The sequence below is a fragment of the Pteropus vampyrus genome, unplaced genomic scaffold (genome assembly GCF_000151845.1).
Source record: "Pteropus vampyrus isolate Shadow unplaced genomic scaffold, Pvam_2.0 Scaffold307, whole genome shotgun sequence".
Taxonomy (NCBI): Eukaryota; Metazoa; Chordata; class Mammalia; order Chiroptera; family Pteropodidae; genus Pteropus; species Pteropus vampyrus.
In genome coordinates, this window is record NW_011889088.1 from 2,077,846 (window position 1) to 2,101,249 (window position 23,404).

General features: G+C 32.0%; 1 protein-coding gene across 4 annotated transcripts in view; it reads left to right on the forward strand.

Moving 5' to 3' along the window:
- USP47 (ubiquitin specific peptidase 47) overlaps positions 1-23,404 on the forward strand; it is a 100,627-nt gene that overhangs the window by 47,289 nt on the left and 29,934 nt on the right. For all 4 annotated transcript variants that reach the window (XM_011377261.2, XM_011377262.2, XM_023521603.1 and 1 more), the window contains 6 exons: positions 1,415-1,511; positions 4,328-4,473; positions 4,990-5,069; positions 7,052-7,201; positions 22,978-23,073; positions 23,175-23,327. In XM_011377261.2, the coding sequence (XP_011375563.1) occupies positions 1,415-1,511; positions 4,328-4,473; positions 4,990-5,069; positions 7,052-7,201; positions 22,978-23,073; positions 23,175-23,327 (722 nt within the window). The remainder of the gene's footprint in view (positions 1-1,414; positions 1,512-4,327; positions 4,474-4,989; positions 5,070-7,051; positions 7,202-22,977; positions 23,074-23,174; positions 23,328-23,404) is intronic.

Below are 23,404 nucleotides of genomic sequence, written 5' to 3' on the forward strand. Positions count from 1 at the left end.
TGCCAAGTAGTAGAGTAGAGAAATCCAATCCAATCCTTGCCCTCCCAGTCTGTTGGAAAAAATATATAAATAAATAGGTAATTACAGAACAGTGAAGTAAAGTCTCTGATGCAGGTTAAGGACAGGATGTTGTGAAAACAACTCAGATGGGGTGTGGTTAGGAATTGAAGAGGTTTATAATTATAAAACAATGTAGAGTAAAATATATAAACACATTGTTATTAAAATAAAGATGAAAGCCTTTAGAAATCAAAGCTTGAACCTTAGTCCAGTGTGAAAAGTGGGTAGCTACTTGGTCTGTTCTTAGAATCGTACAGGTACAGATAGTGTGGAATCTATTCCTCTTTTTCACAACTGCCCAAGATTTATCATGCATACTTTTTGGTCCTTTCATCACTTTCTTCGGCAGTGTAGTTATCCACAGAGCCTACCATTTCTTAAGACATTTTTTTACAGTTGTTGGGAAATTGAAAAAGTATTTTGAAAAGCATTGATGAACATCTTCAGCATCTTTTGAGAAAAGATATGTTTTTTTGAGACAACCAAGTCATTCAGTATTAAGTAGGAGTAAGTTTAAGCAAGGTGTTTACCACATTTTGCTTACATATTGAAGTGTAATTAAAATGAGGAAACTGATTTTTTTTTTGTATATGAGTATCTCATAAACTGGACCTGAAATTCTACTTCAAAAGAGAAGTTCTAAAAATGTTTCAGCAGTGGTAGCCATATCCAATTAGACATATAAAGCTAAGTAGTTTTAATTATTCACTTAAATTTGAAGTTCATGTAAGTTCTTTTTCTTTTCTCTCTTCTCTCTCCTTCCCTCTCTCCTTCTCTACTTCTCTCTCTGACTTCTTACTTTATATTTACTCTGCATAGCATGCTGATCTATAGAATCTCAAACTTTATGGCTTATTAAAATAGAGGAAATCATTCTGAGTTTTCATGTAATGAATTTATCTCCTTATTAATTCTTCATAGAAGTTCGTTTATGGGGCCTGATGACAGGGGTAATGGGTTCGGTTCAGTCTTCCTACATTGGGTGTATGTGATAGTTAAAGTGGATATGTTCATACTTTTTAATTTTAATCCACAACGTCTAGATTTGGGAAACATTATTTTTATGTCAATTAAACATCATATTAAGCATTTTTGTTAAAATTTTATTACATGGTATATAATATCCATAGGTCTATCTGGACATATATAACAAGATACCCTGACTTTTTCTGAGAAGCAAGGTTTATATAGTATATATATTAGAAATGGGGTCTTTTTAGGGGCTGATGAAAAAATTGAAATAATTTCCAACTGAGTAACCTTAACCTCTCAATTTTATCATATATCAAATCCTTAAGTTCTCAATTGTTTTTAAATATAAATGCTGATTTATGTTTGTGTTTTCTTTTTAAAGGATATGTGGGATTAGTAAACCAAGCAATGACTTGCTATTTGAATAGCCTTTTACAAACACTTTTTATGACTCCTGAATTTAGAAATGCATTATATAAGTAAGTATTCAAAAAAATTCTAAAAGTAAAACTTATTGAAGAATGAAAATATAGTTTTTAGCTAATAAAATCTAATTTATCTTATTGCAGTTATTTGTAAAGTATGAGTCATTTCTCACTGCATAAGACACACCTTCTTGAATAGTATATAAGAAAAAGATTTTATGGGAGATTGGCATATGAAAATGTTCTGGGGAGAAAGAATTGCGTAGACAGCAAAGGATAAAATTGATAAGATTTACATTTGAGATAAATTATTGTATATTAACTTCCCTTTCTTACAACTTTAATTCCTTTATGAAGAAACATGTTATCTGCTTTCAAGATAATTCAAATGTGTAGACCACTTTTTTCCCTCCACTTCTCAATTCAAGAAACAAAGTTGTCTTTTTAAACTTTCAAACTTTGTTTTTAGTTAATATATAATGCAACGATCCTGTGTTTTGTGTTTGTGTGTATGTTTCTAAAAGACTGTATATACATCAGATACATGCTCTATGAAGGAAGTCCATATTTAAATAAACCCTAAAGTCAGACATTTATTTTTATGAGTAACTATTATGATACATTTAGTACACCCTTGCTTTGTATGCTTTCTCTAAGGTATACATAACTTTTATTTTTTAAAACATTTTAAAGTACAAATAAACTGATTTCTTTCCTTTATTGTGTTACTTTTGAGTAACATCTTTGAAATTACTGTAAATATCTATTTAAAGTATTTTGGGAACTTTTAATATTGGTCGTAGTATTCAAACATTATATTACCATTACGTTCATATGTAAGCTCACTAATTTGAATTTACTTTTTTAAAAGTTGACATATTTTTCATTCAACAAGTATTTTCATTCAACTAGTATTTATGTGCTAGGAACCTGGTGAATAGAGATAGAGTTATAAATAAGGCCTTTGTTCATGAGTAAGTTACAGATCTCCACAATCGCAACACGTGTATGTATAAAATAGTTTAAATAACATTTAAGAGCAGATAAATGCCATAGTTTAGCGAAAAGGGAGATTAATGATACTTGGAGAAGTGGCTTAATATAGAATATAGAATTTGAGGTCATAAAGCTAGATATGGTTTGGCCAGGTTGAGAAGAAAGACCCTGCCCTCAAAACTAGAACAAACTGCATAGTCTAGGGTGATGTGCCTGCTTTGACGAGTAGTGCATAGGAGGGGAGGTCCCAAGAACTTGATTAACCATGAGTCCCTTGAAAGTGGTCTATAAATTTATATCACTGTGGAGAAGATTAAGAGCATAACCAAGGCTACTTATTCAACAGTAAACATATATTGGCTACTTACTGTATACAAAGCACTCTTTTAGGCACAGAAATTACGGTGGTGAATGAAACAGAGTCCCTCCCTTAGACCTTCCATAGGTCAGCTTACATAAATGAGTTCATTTCACACAGTCATATCTGCCACGAAGAAAATACAGCAGGGCAATGTGGAAAGAGTTGTCAGGAGTTGGAGTGAGTAGTCAGGGAGGGCCTCTCTAAGGAACTACCATGTGAATAGACTTCACAGGAGCCAGTGCTATGAAGATCTGGGGGAAGAGCATTCAAGGCAGACAGAACTACAAGTGCAGAAGTCTTTGAGGAAAAAAAGAAATGCATTGTGACTGGAACCCTGTGAGTGAGAAGGGAGAGTGAGACATGAGATTAAAGAGAAAGGCCAAATGCCTTGGAGATCGTAAGACTAGAGTGATGTTTATTGCAGGTAGGGAATCAAAGTCTGAGAGTCCGATGATGTTTCATAATGTAGAACTAAGGAAGGGATAACTTGTTGAAAAGACTGGGCTCTGCTGGGCTACAGACAAAGGGTAGCATTAGCATTAAAGACTAGAAATCTATTTGTTCCATTTCTTCACTTATTACATGATAACCAGCACAGACTCTACCACTTTAGATGTGGAGGCATTATAAACCTTAGTCCTCCAATCTTATTTTTTCCATGAGATCTTAAAGTTCTATGGTAAAAATTTGCTTGTTATCGAGACAATCCCTGTAGTTAGGGCAAAACTAATGTTTATCATAAGTTTATGAGGTTAAAAATTTTATCTGGATTATTTTATTTATTTATATTTTCTTTAAAACATTTTATTTTGGAAAATTTCAAATGTATTAAAAAATAGTGAAATAGTGTAATGAATTTTTCTATACCTATCACCCAGCTCTGAATATTATCAACTCATGATCAGTTGTTTTTATAAATAATCTTCCACTCTGGTTTTTTGGAATTATTCTCCCACTCTATCATCTGTAAATTTTATCTCAAGTCTGTGCTAAGATTTCCCCAATTTCTTCAAATCAGGATCCAAACAAGATCCATGGATTGAAATTGATTGGCCTGACATTTAATCTATTTTTAATCCCCTTCTATCTTTTTTCTCCCTTGTAATTTATTTTTTTAAATATATATATTGAAAACTGATGATATTTGTCCTGTAGTTTTCAACAGTTTGGATTTTGATGGTTAAATGCTGCCAGTGTCATTTAATATTGTTCTCCCTATATTTTTTTTGTGAGCCAGTAATTAGGACAAGAGTCGTGATCAGATTCAAATTTGATGATTCCTCTAAATGTTTTTCACTCATGTTACTTTCTCATGTCTTTTCTTGTTAAAATCTAAATTTCTTCTGAATTTATGAATTGGAGAAAAACTATTTCGTTAGATATTAATAGCTTCAATTAATATCCAAACTGTATAGCCACCAGAATTAGGATCTTAGATTATTATGAGGTTAATATTAATTATACTTTAAAGAATAAAAATATTTTATAATTTTCATTCATTTCATTTTAATAGGTGGGAATTTGAAGAATCTGAAGAAGATCCAGTGACAAGTATCCCATACCAACTACAAAGGCTTTTTGTATTGTTACAAACCAGCAAAAAGAGAGCAATTGAAACCACAGATGTTACAAGGAGCTTTGGATGGGATAGTAGTGAGGGTACTAATTCTCTTGTAATGATAAGTATTTCTAATATTCAAAGGAATTCTGGGAGACAATATTATAAACAAATAACAAAATAAATTAAGAACTAATTAATTTTACCTTAAACATTTTTATTGCTTTTTGCTGGGCTTTAAAAATGACTAATTTAAAAGATTTAATAAGCTCTGAGGGATGAATGTTTGATCAGATAAAAATTTCTTATAAAATATATTTGGTTATACTCTGTTTGTAAAACTAAAATTTTTAAAGTTTGTCAGATTTTTCTTTACAGTGAAAAATAACAAAAATAGCAAATATTCATAGTACCATAAAGTATGTTATCTATAAAATGCTGAGGTCTCTTGATTTTTTTCCCCCCTTTTCATGACTGTAGTATATATTTTATGTTCCTTTTAAATTTGGCATTTTCTGTAGACTTTTCCCATGTTTCTGACATTTGCTTTTAAACAAGTTAACATTTTATTGCACTAAATTTATTGCTATTTTTAATTAAATTTTATCTTAAAATAGCTTGGCAGCAGCACGATGTGCAAGAACTGTGCAGAGTCATGTTTGATGCTTTGGAACAGAAATGGAAACAAACAGAACAGGTAATTTATCTCTCTCAATTTGAGGAGAGTGTTTTCTAATAAATAATTCATTACTTTAACATACTGAAATGTTTTAACTTGGGCATAGTTCAGTTGTTAAAGTACTAAATGGGGAATTGAAAGTAGTAGGTTCTCACTTAGCCATGAACTGAGTCATAAAAATCCTCATTAAACCTCCCTAGACCCTAGTTTCCTCATCTTTAAAATAAAGAAGTTGGGCTCTATTATCCACATGGTCTCTTTTTAGCTAAAAACTGTATAATTCCTGTGTGTGTGTGTGTGTGTGTGTGTGTGTGTGTGAGAGAGAGAGAGAGAGAGAGAGAAAGAAAGAAAGATTGATTTGGGGGGATGATTTTTAACATTTTCAGATATTTACTACGTAATTTGCATGTTTTATAATGTGTAGCATATTATACAGTACACTCGTCAAGCATTACCTTTGTTTTGACCTATGGGGTATAGCCATATGGTTTTGACATTTAGGATCCTAGACACAGTAGAGAATTTATACTGGATATAGTGAGAGAGGATCATAGGGATGAAAAAGAGGAAGAATCTGGAAGGTAGCCTGGCGGGTCTACTGTCTGATTGGAGCAATTACGATAGCTTGGACCAGAGTTTTTCAAACTACAGACTGGGATCCATTTATGGGTTACAAAATCAGTTTAGTCACTCTAGCACTTAAAAACTGGAATAGAAAAGTATAAGAGAGCATCACATAAGTAAGGGCAAGTATTGTATTATCCAACTTTTGTAACAGTTATATGTACTAGTTGCGAGGAAAAAAAATTTTTTTTCTGTGGCTTGCTATCAAAACTGAAAAACACTGGATTGAAACACTAGGAAATGCTCTTCCAGGTGCAGAAGATAATCATATAGGACTGGAGCAGGTAAACGAAGAAGCCTTAATTAAATAAATAGTATTAGAGTAGAAATGATGGTGGATCCTGGTTGAAGGCTTATAAGCCCTAGACATCTGAAGAAATGTAAATTTATGAAAGAGGTAAACTGTACTATGCTTTCTTGTCTATTCTTAAGAGATAATGAAAAAAAAATTTGAGTTCATTTAGTGATCTAGTTTCTCTACATAGTCCTATGGAATTGTGTTTTAGTAATTTTATATAGATGATATTAGGGTGTTGTTTCTTCTTCATAGATCTGAAGTTACCCTTCCTCTTGTTACTTGTCTGTAGGTCAGTACTTCCATTCAGATCAGCTGGGGCATTCCTACTGAATTCCAAATTTGGGTACAAGAATTTTGAGGCCAGACGTTCACATGGCAGGTTCTTAGGGAGTTATGTACCTTCTTTGGGCCAGAACAGCCCTAGTTGGCTAAGTGTGAGGAGTAGGTAAGAAAGCTGTTCTTTTAGATGAGATTTTGAAGGGGGTGTGGAGTTTAAGATTTTTTTTTTTTAATTTCTACACATTTAAAAAAAGTAGTACATTCTTCTTAAAATTGTTTGATATATATTACTGAAAGTTCAAAAGTTTTATTTGCATCTTGAGCTAGAAGATATAATTTTAGAAATCAGAATATATTATGAGACTGACAATATGCATATGTAAAGCTGTAAAAACAACTAGTTATTTAACTGTAATTATCAACATGCCTAAAGTGGTAGATTAGGATGTAGCTTCATCCTGATGAAAAGATATGAGGCTCAATAGTATAATAAATTAGTAACTTATTTAATAGAACATTTATTAATAGTGAGATTTTTAATATATGAGAATTGAAATAGTTAATTTTTGTCATTGATTTTTAAATTAGTGTTAATCTAATTTTATTTTTAGTTGATTTTTATCAAGTCTTGATTTTCTCAATAGAGTTTCAGACAGATCTTAAAGCTTTCTAAAACTAATGGTAAGAATGAATGTTCTTTTGTAACTCATTTTTAAAAGCATGAATTATTGTGTTTTCACATATTTTAAAAATTATTTTTAAGGAATACTTTTTAAAATGTAAATATTCTTATTTTTAGGCTGATCTTATAAATGAACTATATCAAGGCAAGTTGAAGGACTACGTAAGATGTCTAGAATGTGGTTATGAAGGTTGGAGAATCGACACATATCTTGATATTCCATTGGTCATCCGACCTTATGGGTCCAGCCAAGCATTTGCTAGTGTGGTGTGTATCTTTCTGCTGACTGCTTGTGTATCCATATGCAGAATACATAATAGCACAGTGGTATAATCTATTGTAAGGTAAGTATCATCCTAGATATACCTTCTTGGGTTGTTAGCCATTCCTGCATTTAAACTAGCAAGATCTAGAAGGTTTTTTTATCCTTCAGTGAGTCCTAAGAGTGCATGTATAAGAGGGAAAGTGAATGCATATGTTCTGCCTCATGGCTCAGTATTTTATAGGTGAGTAGATTATTTTACTCTATTATTATTTTTTTTTTACCTCTAAACAGCCTATTTTGTAAATGCTATTTTTGTGATCTTTTTTTTTTTTTTTTTGCATTGGAAAGTACATTTTGTTTGGGGAACATTATTTTGTTCCATACACTTTTAAAATTTGAAAAATAACCTTTGGTTCTATGATAAACGGAGTCTACAGTTTTTAAAGGAGCATCCTATTCCAAAATTTAATTTAAAACCATGTATTGTATAAGCTGATAATTTGAAGAATCAGAACTATATATAATTAGTTTATTTTTATATCGAGTAAGTGGGAGATTATCTAAGATTTTCTTCCTGTTATCCATTTCTTAATTGCTTTTTGGTGTTTTATTATTGCATTTTATTCTTATGTGTGTTTACTTATATAAGAGGAGAGTCATGGAAGGAGTTAAGTTGGTATTTAAAATGAGAGTGCTCAGAAACACTTATTTTGAACCTATTTTGAGCTGGTGGGATCTTTCAGAGCTAACCTAGACATAAAAGTAGAATTTCATCATGATGTTTTGGGTCTTATTTATATTGCTAACAAGCTGGTGGTGGCTTGCAGCTAAAATCAGTGTTTTTAAAGCTAGTCCATACTTTGTCTTCAAAAGTAGTGCTACACAAATGTTTAGTCTTCTGGTCTCTGGGACGATTGATTCCCTTTGCTTTTTTCCTCCTGCTTTTATATGGCTATCAGAAAATAATCAGCAAGAAGTTATAGAATCAGTCAGTGGGATCCAAAGTAAAAGACATTTTCTGGATAGTGGAAGATCACGACTCTTTTCCTCGACTATTTTCAGTCCACTTCCTGAATAGATTTGAAAATTTTTGTTAAATGCTTAGTATACCCTTCATAAACTATTACTTTAGGTATATAAGATTCCCCATGGTTTGAGTGACTGTTTTTGCTTTTCATTTTTGTTTTGTTTTTACTTTATTTTGATAGTTTAATGTAGAAACGATGTACTGAAAAACCATTGAAAATTGGTTAATACTTGTTTTTCAATTATTTATTTTCTCATTTTTAATATTAGCATTTCTTTAACAAAATATTTGTTGAAGGTTTACTACAGAAATATTTGGTAATCCCTAAATGATACAGAATATTTTTTCTATTTTGTTTATGGAAGTATTTATGAAGGATTTTTTAATGTATACATTCAGTTTAGTTTTTTATATATCAATTGAATGTTGAGGAAGCTGGTTTTATTTGTGTTGTTATGTTGCATTATTATATTTGAGTATTCAAATATAAATGCTTAGCTAAATTTTTGTCATTATTTAGTCACCTGTTAAATTGCCTCCACTCTCTTAAGTACATTATAGACACAGCAGTGAAGTGATTTAGAGGATACTTTTGGAGAAGTGAAAAAACTCACCTTTGTAAATGGAATTCTCCAAGGGTAGTATCCTCCATTGATAACAGGGATGGTGGGGATAGTAGTGGTGGTGGTGATTCAGTGAGAATTGGAAGTTACAGCTATGAGGCAGTATGTAAGCAGGTTTATAACAAACATGCACTAATAGGGCTTGCAGAAGGCAATTTAAAACTTCCTAGACTTTGTTGAAATCTCTTGAGGGAAATAACAGCAGATGAAACTACCCAAGATAGGGGTTCTAAGGAGGATACTACCTTCAGAGAACTTTAGTTGGAGGTAAGTGATCTCCCATTATTTTCTGAATTCAGAACCTATAACCTATACTACTTAAGCCACAGAAATTATTACACAGCATTTAAAATTAGTTTTATATCACTGTTTGCCATTGTGTATTTTGTTAATTTCATGTGTTTTAAAATGAATTTGGTATAAATGTGGATTATAAAAATCTAGTTAAAAGATGCATTATAAAATCTCATTAAGGCTATCTATAATATTTGAATTGACTTGAACTCTTAAATGAACTTTTTAAATTTATATTCCCACTTTTAATTATAGATTCTGGTATTTTTATCTTATTGGATATATTATACACACAAATATAAACACAAATACACACATATACACACATGTACATACATACACAGACAACATTGATGGTTATATGTTTTGTTTATTCTGTGTCTGTTCAGTGAACCGCAATATTATAGATGTGTGTATATAGTGAGGTTAACAAGTGATGTTTAATTTCAGACAATTAAGTGTGAGGTTCTGTTAAAAATTAAAGTTTTTTTTCTGTTTTTTAGCTATCTGAAACATCTAGTTTCTGGAGTTGTTTTTGTGCATGCTCAAATAAATTACTTAAGAATAATATTTAAGATTAAAATGTGAATAGAATTAGCACTTAGCTAATTTTCCTTATAACATATATAATCAGTTTTTATGGTCGTTTTCAGCATGATTGATAGAGGACTGTTTTTAATGAGTGCTAATAATTGCCTACAATTTTTAAAGTTTTTCATCATAATATTTTCCTTATGGAATTATTTTTTAGTTATTGTAACTGTGATATTTATTAAATTTCTGGTCTTCATTTTACCTGATCAAGTAGGGAATCAGTATTGAAGGGCTGTTCTGCCATTTTCTCTCAGATTGAGTACTGTTCAACACCAGTCTCCAGCAGAATTTAACAGATGGTCAGGAGAAGGTTTCTTTGATTAAATAAATTTGGGAAACTGTATAACTGTAATCTTCTTTGGGAATTTCAAGTGCATATTTTAAATGCCCTGAGGATTCCTATAGTAGAGAAATTTGTTTAACTTTGTTTAACCCAGAAAAAAAACTTTAATTTTTAACAGAACCTCGCACTTAATTGTCTTTCTCTGTGGGATGTCTGTTAATATTTCAAGGAACACTTGGATTCTGAGGAACGTATTTTAGGAAGTGCTTCATTAGAGTAAAGTGATTTTAAGAATGTTTCTACTTTATCATTTATGTGCTTAGGATGGTGAGGTGGAGTGAGAATACTGAAATATGTGTTTTAATTTCCTGCTTAAATATATTTTAGTTATTAATCCTAAAAAATTAATATCAGCTGAAAATTACTTGTTATTTTAAAAATTTTGTTCTTAATATTATTCATTAGCTAATCAGAACCTTTTATTTTTACTGATTAGAGCTGTCTATATAAAACTAATCTTTCTGAATTTCATGATCAAAGAAACCTTGAATCTGCTCATTGCTAAGCTCATTTGAGAATGTATTATTGTAAGGAGATAGTCCTAAATACATTCTAATGATACATAAAAATTAGAAACTTTTTGTTAAATTAGCATATTTTATAAACTAAACAAAAATGATATAGCCTCATGTTTGATATTAACTAAGGAAATGCATTTCTATTTAACAGTAAAATTTTAAGACTGTCTTTTTAAGGGAATCTTTTGTCATTTAACATAATTATTAGGTTGCCTATACTGCCAGGTACTGTTCTAGGTCATTTTCTATTTCTTTTATTCTGTTATTGGATAAGTACATTTAAATCTGTTTATTATGGCAAATTATGTTCAGAAGTATGAAATTGGGGTTAGCTGTACATTTCCATATAGTGTCTTTGGAAAGATCAGATTATGTTAAAAGACTTTTGTTCCCTAAGTAAAAGATATGATTATATTAAAGTTTTGAATGGAAAGTTATTAAAATCATAAATATTTATGAAATCATAAGCATTTCAAGTGTTTAGTGTATACAAGTTTATATCAGAAGCCTTATCTTGATTTAGCAGGTGATTTGGATATTCTTAGGTGTTTGGCTTAGTCATATAACTCATTTGGGTGGTGGAATGGTCCAACCTTTTCCAAATTTGTAAGCATCACATAAAGAAAAATAAATCTCTTCCATAGTCTTTCTCCTCATTTTTCTAAGAATTTGTGTGGTTGGACATAGTGGGAACCAGCTTAAAAAGTGGGGACTTCTGCTTTCAGGAAGGTGGAGTAGGTATATATTGCCCTATTCTTCCTGCTAAAACAACTGAAAATCTTGAACGTTATATATAAAATAAACATAAAAAAGGAGATTCTGAAAGGTGGAAAAAAGGCATAAAGGCTAGGGACCTCCAGGACTCAAGAAATGACATGGGGTGAGTTCCTTGGGTTTTCTTTTTACCTAATATATCCCAAATTTGGAGCTGAAGAAGTTGGCAGCCTGGAAACAATAGGCACTAACTAAAAGGCCTGTTCTCTCTAATCAAAAGACCGGAAAAGGGACAGCCTACAAAGCAGAAAACTTTTATACAGTAACTGTTTTGCTCTGGCTGAACACCACAAAAAAACTGTGGCCCCCGCCCCAACACTTGCCAGCCAAAGCTGAGTGGGGATCTTAAACTTCCAACTTAATGAAGTTGTAACAAGGTTCTCTAAACCCCCACCATGGTGGTTTTAGGGAAGGTTAGGTAGTGAGCTAGGAGTATCATTCTCTGCTGGGCAGGAATGAACCTCCCACTGCCATTCTCCTGTTCCCCTGGTTCACTGCCACTGGAGACCACATGGAAAGCCTGGCCTGCCACTCCCACCTGACAGTAAGGAGGTGTTCCTTTCCCTTCCCACTGAAATGATTCCTACTGGAGAGTCAGGACTTTGACCACTTCCTAGTATAAGGAGCCTCGCCCCCTCCTACCTGTGGTGTCAGCAGAGACCGCAAGTGGAGCAGTAGAGAGATATTCCTGCCCCTCAAAAGCCAAGGAATATCAGCAGAGGCCTATTGAGCAGCCAGAATCTCTACCCTTGCCCAGCACTAATGAGGAGGCTCTCCCTACCTCAGGTGTCAATAGAGGCCAAGTGGGAAACCTGGACTTCTATCTGGCATAATGAGGCAGGGCCCTTCTTTCCTGCTGGAGTAATGTCAAGTGACCAGCCAAACCAGAAGATTTATATAGGGTCAAGAATCTAAAATACCCAAAATGTCCAGGTTTCATTAAAAAAAAAAAAAAAAAACTCTACTTACTAAGAAACAGGGAAATCTCATTTTGAATGAAAGAAGAGACAATCAACAGACACAAACACTGAAATGACAGATATTAGAATTATCTGGCAAATCTTTTAAAGCAGCCATCATAGGAATATTTCAATGAGAGATCCTAAACCCACTGGAAACAAGTGAAAAACTAGAAAGTCTTAGGAAAGAAATAGTAGATATAAAAAAAAATGAAATGGGATTTAGAACTGAAAAATACAATTTTAACCAAAAGTTTAAAAACTCAATGTATAGGCTCAGCAGCAGAATGGAAGAGAGAGTAGAAAGAATCAGTGAATGAACTTGAAGATAGAACAATAGAAATTGCCCAATATAAATAGCAAATAGAAAATAGACTGAAGGAAAGAAAAGTTCTAAAGGAACACATGGGACTATAACAAAAGATCTAACATTTGTGTCATCGGAGTCCTGGAAAAAGAGGATAAAAAGGGCAGGGCTGGAAATATACTCAAAGAAATAATTGCTGAAAAGTCCCCAGATTTGGCAAAAGTAGATCCAAGAAGCTGAGCAAACCCCATACAGCCAAAGGAAGTCTGTCAAAGCCAATTATAGTCAGACTTCTGAAAACTAAAGACAAAATATCTTGAAAGCAGCAAGTGAGCATCCTTATAGAGGAAAAACACTCTTATTTTTTATAAGCAGATTTGTCAGGAAAAACTACGGAGGCCAGAGGGAAGTGGCACATTTTTTCAGGTGTTAGAAGACAAGAACTGTTAACTAGATTCTTATACTCAGGGGAAATATTCTTCAGGAATGAAGGGAAAATCAGGACGTTCTTGGATGAGAGAACATCAAGAGAATTTGTCACCAGCAGACCTAACTTTAAAAAATGTTTAGAGAAAGTTTTCTAAACAGAAAGGAAATGATAAAAGGTAGACATCTTGGAACATTAGGAAATGAAGGAAGAACACGATAAACAAAAATCTGAGTAAATAGGATAGACTTTCCTTCTCCTGAGTTTTCTTAATTATGTTTGAAGTTTGAACCAAATTATAATGCTGCCTAGTGTGATTCTAAATACATGTAAGGGAAATATTTAAGACAATTACATTGTAAATGGAAGAGGGTAAGAAGACATACAGTGAAGTAAAGTTTCTGTGCTTCACTTGAACTGGTAAAAGGATGATACCAGTAGACTGTTAACTTACGTGTATGTAATACCTAGAACAACTACTGAAAAAGAAATACACTCAGAAATACTACAAGTAAATCAGAATAGAATTTTTAAAATGTTCAGGTAATCCACAGGAAGACAGGAGAAAGAAAAAAACAAACTAAAATAGCGGACTTAGTTACATGTAAGTGGTCTAACTATACCAACTAAAAGGTCGAGATCAGCATATTAGATTAAAAAACATGACGGAGTAGTTAGTACGCTATCTACAAAAAACTCCCTTCAAATATATTGGTATAGACAGGTTGAAAGGAAAAGGAAGGAAAATAATATTCATATAAACATTAATCAAGTGAAATGAGAAATGGCTATATTAATATCAGAAAACGTAGACTTTAGAGCACAGAAAATTACTAGTGACAGAGATAGGCATTATATAATGATAAAATACTATCAAGAAGATAGCAAGCCATAAATGTGTATCGAATAAATAGAACTACAAAATATTTAAAGCAAAAACTGCCCAAACTGAAAGTAGAAATTAACAAATCTATAATTGTAGTTGGAGTCTTCAAGGCCCATTTCTCAATAATTGATAGGTAGAATCTCTTAGACAGAAAATTAGCTAACATATAGAACTCAACAACAACAGCAACTAACAGGATCTAGTTGACATTTATAAAAATTCGCACTCAACAATAGCAGAGTACACATTCTTTTCAAGTGCCCATGGACTTTATACCAGGATGGACTATACCCTGGGTCGTAAAACAAAAGACACAACAAATTTAGAAGCGTTAAACTCATAAAGTGTGTGTTTTCCAACCAGAGTGGAATCAAATTGGAAATCATTAACAGAAAGATAACTGAAAAATCACCTAATACTTGAAAGATAAATAACACACTTCTAAATAATCCATGAGTCAAAGAGAAAGTTTAAAGGGAAATTTTTTAAAAAATACTTTGAACTAAATGAAAATATAATATGAAAAATTTTGAGATGCAGCTAAAGCAGTACTGAGAGGAAAACTTAGAGCATTAAATGCTAATATTTAGTAAAATGCTTACGTTAGTAAAAAGGAGAAAAAGTTTTGAATTAATAATCTAAGCCCCACCTATTCTGGAAAAAGAAAAGCAAAAGAAACCCAAAGCAAGCAGAAGAAAGGACAAAATAAAAGAACAGAAAACAGTGAAATTGAAAACAATAAAAATGAACAAAACAAAGAACTAATTCTTTGAAAAGATCAATACAATTTTTAAACTTGTAAGCAAGACCAACAGAGAAAAAGAAGAAGGAGAGAAGGCAGAAATTTCCAGTATCAGAAATTAAATGAATACCACTATAGGCCTTGCAGGTATCAACAGGATAATAAGGGACTACAGCAGACAACTCCACACACATAAATTTGATAACTCAGATGAAATGAACCAGCGCATTAAAAAGGACAAACTACAACTCATCAGTATGAAATAGATAATTTCAGTAGCCCTGTAACTGTTAAGGTATTCATAATTAAAAATTTCTCAAATCAGAAATCTCCAAGTCGGATGATTTTACTGGAGGCTTGGACGAAACATTTTAGAGCAGTGAACATCAGTTCTACAGTCTCTTACAAAAAATAGAAATGGAGCGAACCATTTCCAATTTATTTTATGAAGCTAGTTTCATCCTGATATTAAACCAAAGACCGTTAAAACAAACAGCAACAACACCAAAACTATGACCAAGCCAGTATCCTTAAGGCATCTATATGGAAAAATCCTTACCAAAATATTGCAGATAGAATTAAGCAATATATAAAAATGATTATATACCATGACCAAATAGAGTTCATTCCAGAGATTCAAGGCTGATCAGTACTTAAAAATCAATGAGCTAATATACCATAATAACAGGCAAAAGAATAAAATTTACATGTTCCATCAATTGACTCAGAAAAATCACTTGACAAAATTCAGTATCTACTCATGATGCAAACTCTCAAAAACTAAGAATAAAGGGTAATTTTCTCAACTGGTTAAAGAACATACTCAAAAAACCTACAGCCAAGATCACACTTCATGGTGAAAGACTGAATATTTTCCCCATAGAACGTCAGGGTTGTCTAGGCAAAGGTTGTCTGCTCTCACTACTCTTATTCAGTATAGTACTGGAAGTCCTAGCCAACACAATAAGGCAAGAAGAGGAAATGAAAAGCATATAAATTAAAGGAAGAATTTTAAGTGTTCCTTACCCCTTTTTAGATAACACAATAACATTTTATGTAAAACCTCCCAAATCATCTACCAAAAAAAAATCCTAGAAGTAATAAGTGAGTTTAGCAAGGTAGCAGGACATAAAATAAACTTACAAAAATCTATCGTATTTTAAAATACTAGCAAAGAACATGTGGAAAGTGAAATTAAAAGCACAATACCATATATAATTGTAGAAAAGAATCTTAGGTGTAAATCTAACAAAATATGTACTGGGACCTCTGTGTTGGAAACTAACTATAAACTGAAAAGAATATTTAAATAAATGGAGAGAGATACTGTGCTTATCGATTAGAAGAGTCAACATAGTAAAGATGTCAGTTTTCTACAAATTATAGTTTTGATAAAATTTCTTGCAAAATCTGGCAAGATTTTTTGATGGCACAAGCTATTTCTAAAATTTGTGTAGAAAGCAAAGGAACTAAAATAGCTAGAATAGCTAAAAGAAATTTGGAAAAAGAAGAATAAAGTTGGAGAAATTAGTCTTCCTGATTTCAAGACTTATTATGTAGCTATAGTAATCAAGGCTCTGTGGTATTGGTAGAGGAATAAACAAATAGATTATAGTGGAACCGAATAGAAAACCCAGAAATAGAGCCACACAAATATGCCCAGCGGATATTTGAGAAACAAAAGTGATGGTATTGGAATAATTGGGCATCTATATGCACACACAAAAAAATCCTATGCATAAACCTCATGTCTGGTACAAAAATTAACTCATAATGTATCATAGTAGAGTGTAAAATTATAAACTTATAGAAATATAAATAGGAAAAAAATCTTTCAGACATAGGGTTAAGCAATGAGTTCTTAGATTTGATGCCAAAAGAGCTGTCCATAATGGGAAATATTAATAAGTTGGAACTCATCAGAATTAAAAATTTTTTGCTCTTTGAAAGCTCATGTGAAGAGAATAAAAATAGAAGCTATAGATTGGGAAAATATACTTGCAAACCACATATCTGACAAAGAGCTAGTATATAGGATATGTAAAGAAGTCTCAAAACACAGTAGTAAAAAAAAAAACTCAAACAATCCATTTAGACAGTTGGCAAAAGACATAAACATTTCATCCAAAAAGATATACACATGTCAGATAAATACAGGAAAAAGTGTTCAACATTACTAGGGAAGTGCAAATTCAAACCACCATGAGGATATCACTACCTACAGAATGGCTAAAATGAAAAATAACGACAGCACAAAAAGCTGGCATCATTGTGGACAAACTGGATCACTCATACTTTTTTGCTGGGAATGTGAAACGCTACAGGTTGTTTCTTGGAAAACTAAACATGCAATTACCATAAATTCCAGCGATTGTACTCTTGTATTTATCCCAGGGAAATGAAAACCTATGTTCGCACAAAAACCTGTACACAAATATTCATAGTGGCTTGCTTTTAATGTCCCAGAGCCAGAATCAGCCTAGGTATCTTTCAGTAAGAGAATGGTTTAACACACCTTTGTACATATAAACCATACAATACTCAAAAAGGAACAAATTATTGATACACAAAAATTTGAATGAATCTCCAAGGAATTATGCTGAGTGGGGAAAAGCCAATCCCAAAAGGTTACATATGGTATGATTCCATTTATATAATATTTCAGATATGACAACATTTTAAAACTAGGAGACAGATTAATCATTGCCAGAGCTTACTGATTTGGTGGGGTTGGGGGAGGACTGGTAGTTGATTACTGTAAAAGGTCAACGTAAGACATCTTTGTAGTGTAGGAACTGTTCAGTCTGTTGACTCATAGTAGATACATGAATCGATACAGGTTATAAAATTGTATATAAGTTAAAAACACATACACAGACAAATGAGTACACTAAAACTGGGAAAATCTGAATAAGAAAGGTGAATTGCATCAATATCGATATCCTGGTTTTGATATTATGCTATCGTTTTATAAAGTGTTACCATTGAAAACGGGGCAAAGTATACAAGAGTTCTCTCTATTATTATAATTGTATGCAAATCTACATTTATCTCAAAAATTGCAATTAAAATAAGTGGATAGGTTAGGTGAAAGTATTTGGAGTAATTTTCCTAAACAAAACAAAAACACATTATATGTATATTAATATATCCTGGGAAGATAGTTGCATATATCTGCTGCTATATATCAGTAGCACAAAATTGCTAAGTACATGAACGTCAGTTAGGAAATAGTTATCAGTGGTGGTTCTGATTTATCTTTGTTCAGTTTGAAAAATAAAATATCAAAATTTAATATGTCTCCATTTAAAATAAAATAGACATTGATGGAGAAAGAATTTATATATAGGTTAAGAGGAAAAAGAAAAATGAGATTTATAGACAGTACCATTCCTTGGCTATATATTTTGATTGTGCTGTGCTTAGATTTTCTGCATTAAAAATTGTGATAACCAGTATTTTTTATTTGGAGAACTAAGGATATAAGAATTCTCTATATTCTATTCTGAACTGTGAAAATTACGTCCTAAAAAATGCACAAAATTACATTTTGTATACTGTGTAAGTTGTAGAAAATAAAATTGTTATCTTCGCTTTGGAATGATAAAGAATAATCATATTCAACCCAAAGCTAGTTTAGAAACATGATACATGAATTTAACACACTCAAGATGACAGCTCATGGTAAGCAGTACAGTTTATGTGTGTGAGAGAATAATGGTACAGCATTTATAATATTTTGTTCCATTTTTATGATCCATAACTTTTTAGTATTCATAATATAGTTTGGCATGATTTTTATTTATCTTGTACTTCACATTGAGGATAAATGTATATAACCACATTAGTCCATTTACATATCATTCACATATATTTATTTGTTGAATGGATAGATGAATTGAAGCTAATTTTTATAACTAACCTTAATTACAGTTATCCTGGTGACAACTTGTTAAAAAAAAAGCTAGAATAAGCTATAAAAACTTATTAATATAGAAATTGAAGAAAACTTACTAATATAGCTTTAACTGGTTCTCAGTCTGAAGGATAATGGTGGCTACCTCCACACATTCTCTCAAAAAACCCATAGAAGGTATACATTAGTTGGGTTTCATTTGTGTTCCTTTTGCATTACTAGGCGATAGAATATCATGAACTTTAAATTACCGCTTAAGTAGCAAAATAACCACCAAGTTCCAACAGAGGTACCACTGCTGCTGCAAGTATATATGTGGAGAGTGTGGAGTGGGAAACTTTAGAGACTGTATGTATGAAACAGATCAGAGGGGGTCGAAGGACTTAAGCAAAACAAAGAAAAACCACCCTCAAAAAGAGGAAGTACAACAGTTATGTGCCAAAATAGTGAACATAGATTGAACTTTATAGTTTATAGCACCAACTACAGGGAAGGAGTTTTAGAGTGAGAGGGATTAGAAGTGACAGCCTTTGGAAGAATTTTGCTTTTGGAGAAGGAAATAAACAGAAGGGGTGCCTCCAAGCCTTAGCAAGTGAGAGAAAACAAGAAAAAGAAAAAGAAAAGATCCTGCACAATGAGAGAAGACCAACCTTTCCCCTTCCATTACCAATTCAATAAATTGCACTTCACTGAGTTGATAAAATAAGATACTCTCAAACTAAGGAATGCTATCCACAAAATGAGTAGGGAAAAAATCAGACTTAGAACCACTGTTAGAAGAAAACAAAATATGTATGAAATCTTTTCAGCTTATGAAAATCTGCCTCCCTCCTCCCACACACACAAAACCCTCAGGAAAATAACCACAAAGTAGAATAGTATGGAGTAGAACAGTACTCTAGCCTAAGTCAGATATTCTCAAACGAGCAAAACAATCTGGTATCCAAAAATTTAAGGAGAGAAATGGAGTTTTAAAAAGAAAATTACAAGAAATTCAATGAATGTTAAACTCAGGAAAGAAAAAGATAAAACTGTTAGAAATGAATAAATGATAAAGTGTTTGAGAGAGAATAGAATGGAATGAAAATCTAAGAAACATCAACTGAAAATTAGATTGAAAAAGAAGGATCTCAGAATAATTGTTAAGGGAAAACCAGCAAAAGAAGTCCAACATAACTGGAGCCTGAAGTGTAAAAACAACAGTGATACAAAACTTATAAACTATATTCCAGGGAAACTTTCTGGGAATAAGGGAAATTTAAATCTGCCTTTTGAAGGGCCCACCATTGACCTGGAATGATCAACTGTGAGAAATGTTTTAGCAAACTATTAAACTTTAAGGATAAATTGGACTGCCATTAAGAGGTGTAACATTCAAATCATGGCAACAGAATAGCAGTTTCAAGAAATTCAAAGAAAGTATAAGCCAAGGATTTGGTATCTAGCCAAATTTTCCTTCAGTTATGATGGCAATAGAAAACCAATTTTGAACATTGAAAAACTCACTGAATATTGTAATCATGAGCCCTTCCTGAGGAATTTATTAGAGGATGAGCTCCATCCAACTAAGAGATCACTAGGAGAGCTCCAGCAAAAGGACTGAGCATTTGATTTATTGAATTAGAGAATTAAGGACTAATTAAAATTGTAAAAATAAATATTAAATTTTAAAAGGGTGAGAACAGAGGTAGAATAGTCTGAAGTGTTTTATGTTAAACAAAGTACAAAGAATATTCTGAAAAAAAGGATAAGAAAGAGAAAAAGGAAAGTAGAATAAGATCATAGACTGTTGAATAGGTGGAAAATAGTACCATTTAGAAATGGCAGACTAAACACTAAAAGCTTAAGTAAGAAGGGAGAACATAAAGAGAATTAAGGACAATAATGAAAGTGTAAATGTACTAAAACAAAATTACTAACCTCCCTAAGTACCAAAAGAAAATATAAAAAAAAGTAAACATACCATGTAGAGAAAGGAACAGTAAATATTACTTAATGCACACAGTAATCATACAGTAGTGACTGAGATGAGACACAACATATTAGTCATACCAAATATGAGTAGACTTAAATTGCCTTTATTAAAAGAAAAAGATTTTCAAGTTGGTTCATAAAGCAAGCATTACATTAAAATTTGGTTTAAGCAAGAATCTATAAGTGGATGCTAAATCTAGGATGGAAAGTTTAAGGCTCAAGATTTTTACATGGTCTCCCAAGGTCTCCTTACATATTGTTTATAAGCTACAAGGAGGAAAAATGATAATTTTATAGTGAACAACACCCTAGCTGTGACTGAAGTTAGGACTGTGATACCCTTAAAAGAACACACCATTAATTTAGTAGTCTAGAAAGGAATGCATAATCTGAATCTAATCATGAGGAGCATCAGAGAAACGCAAGTCGTGGAACATTTTATAAAATAACTGGCCTCTACAAAAAAATATTAATGTCATGAAAGAAAGGCAGGCTTTGGAACTGTTCCATACAAAAAGAATCTGAAGAGACAGCCAGCCAAATGCAATCTGTGATCCTGAATTCCTTTCTCTACTGGATAGGGAGAAAAGCTACAAAAGACATTAGGATAATTGACAGAATTGGAATATGGACTGATGAAAGCACTTACCGATATTAAATTTTTCTGAATTTGTTAACTGATGTTTAAGAATATTCTTGTTTTTAAAATGTCACATTGAAATATTAAGAGGAAAAGCATAATGTGTGAACCAACTCTCAAGTGGTTCCGAAAAATACATAATGTGCATGTGGGTGGGATAATGATAAAGCAACGGTAGCAAATGTTAAAACTTGGTGAGTCTGAGTAAAGAGTTTATAGGAATTTTCTGTTCTTTAAACTTTTCTCCGACTCTAAAAAAAAAAAAAAAAAGACGGTAGCTCTAGCTATGAACTGTAAACCAGAGACCAATACACACATACCTTAGCTTACCAAAGTAGGATTTAAGTTACATAATTTTTCACTCTCCTTGTTCTCCACTCCCCAACCCCCACTGCTCGATTTCTTTTTTAGATATTGACTATTTTACCAGTTCAAATTACTTCTATTTGGAAAACTTGACAAATTTGATATAATTCTATGTTAAGCTATAGATGCGATGTCTCTGAAACTTTTCCTTCTTTTTACAGAATTTGCCTTTTTTCTGCTTAAACTATACTTTAGAGAAAAAAAAATTCTAAATGTGTCCTTTCTTGTGACTTCAATAAAATCCTTGGTCATGTGGACACCCCCCAGCTAATTGGTTCTCTCACCTTTGGTCTTCCTTGCGTTTTGAGAACAAATAGGAAATGGATAAAATTAGAAGCATTTTTAATATTTTTTCATATTTTTGATCTTATTCCAAAATGAGCTTTGTCAAACAATATGTGGATAGTAGTTTTTATAAGCTTTGCCAGCTGTTTTACAACTAAGTCCATTTTGCCAGATCAAGCTCCTGTATTTATTTTTAATGAACAACAGATATTTAAAGATATTTTGTCTTAATGATTCCATTTCTTTTTCTTTATATGTAATAAATAATGTCAGTAGTTCTGCTTAGACCATATGTGGAGAAAAGAGATGACATCAAATGAAATTTGGATTATGCAATCTTGTATGTTGTGTTAACTAAAGTTCATTTTTTTGATTGTGAGAAATTAGTGATTAAAAATTAAAATAAAAATTAATTTTGTGCCCACTTATTCCTCAACAGTATTCAAAAGTTTCTTGCTTCTGTCTTAAGGCTGTGTGGGGAAAGAACCACATGATTCTACTAGGTGAACAATCCAGTAGCTCTCATTATACATTTTCAAATGGAGCAGTATATGACAGGTCTATTGTGAGACATTGTGTGAGAAGATAGCACAATGTTTTTCAACCTTTGTAACTAGTGCAGTGGTGGATCACTGACCCTAAATATAGTGATTAGGATGATTATTAGATTTCTAAGTGTATGAATAGTGTGAATTCTTCATAGTTTTGTGTTACTACATAGTTTTAAAATGTCTCTTTTTATAAGAAGATTGAAGTGCTACATGTAACTGCTTTTCTAAAAAGTATGGATTTGCTTTTTAATCTAAAGACTGAGGGTTTTTATTAGATTACTTAGCCAAACACCACAACATAAAGTCAGTAAAAATTAGGTAGTAATGACTGATGTGCAGTAGTCGGAAAGGCAGATCTCATGAAGAATAAAATAAGTAATTATATTTTTGCTCAGTTTTTATAATAACATTTTAATTTTTTATCATTTTTTCATTTTCAAACCATTTTTAACTAAACTAATTTTCTAACCATTAAGCAATGTTTTTATATTCAGGACTTTGTCATTAATATTATATTTAAGTAATTATGACACAATTTTTGTTTCTAACTAGGAAGAAGCATTGCATGCATTTATTCAGCCAGAGATCCTGGATGGCCCAAATCAATATTTTTGTGAACGTTGTAAGAAGAAGTGTGATGCACGAAAGGTAGATGCCATGTAGAAATTAATACTTAATTACCTGAGATATAGTCAATATTTAATAGGTCCCTCTTTTTTCTGTTTCTTTCCTTTCCTTTTTTTTTTTAGGGCCTTCGGTTTTTGCATTTCCCTTATCTGCTGACCTTACAATTGAAAAGATTTGATTTTGATTATACAACCATGCACAGGATCAAATTGAATGATCGGATGACATTTCCTGAAGAGCTAGATATGAGTACATTTATTGATGTTGAAGATGAGGTAAAGATTTATTATAATTTCTTATAAGATTTGTTTACTAAGCCACTTGGTCAGGCATGTTTAAAAAAGGTATTTGG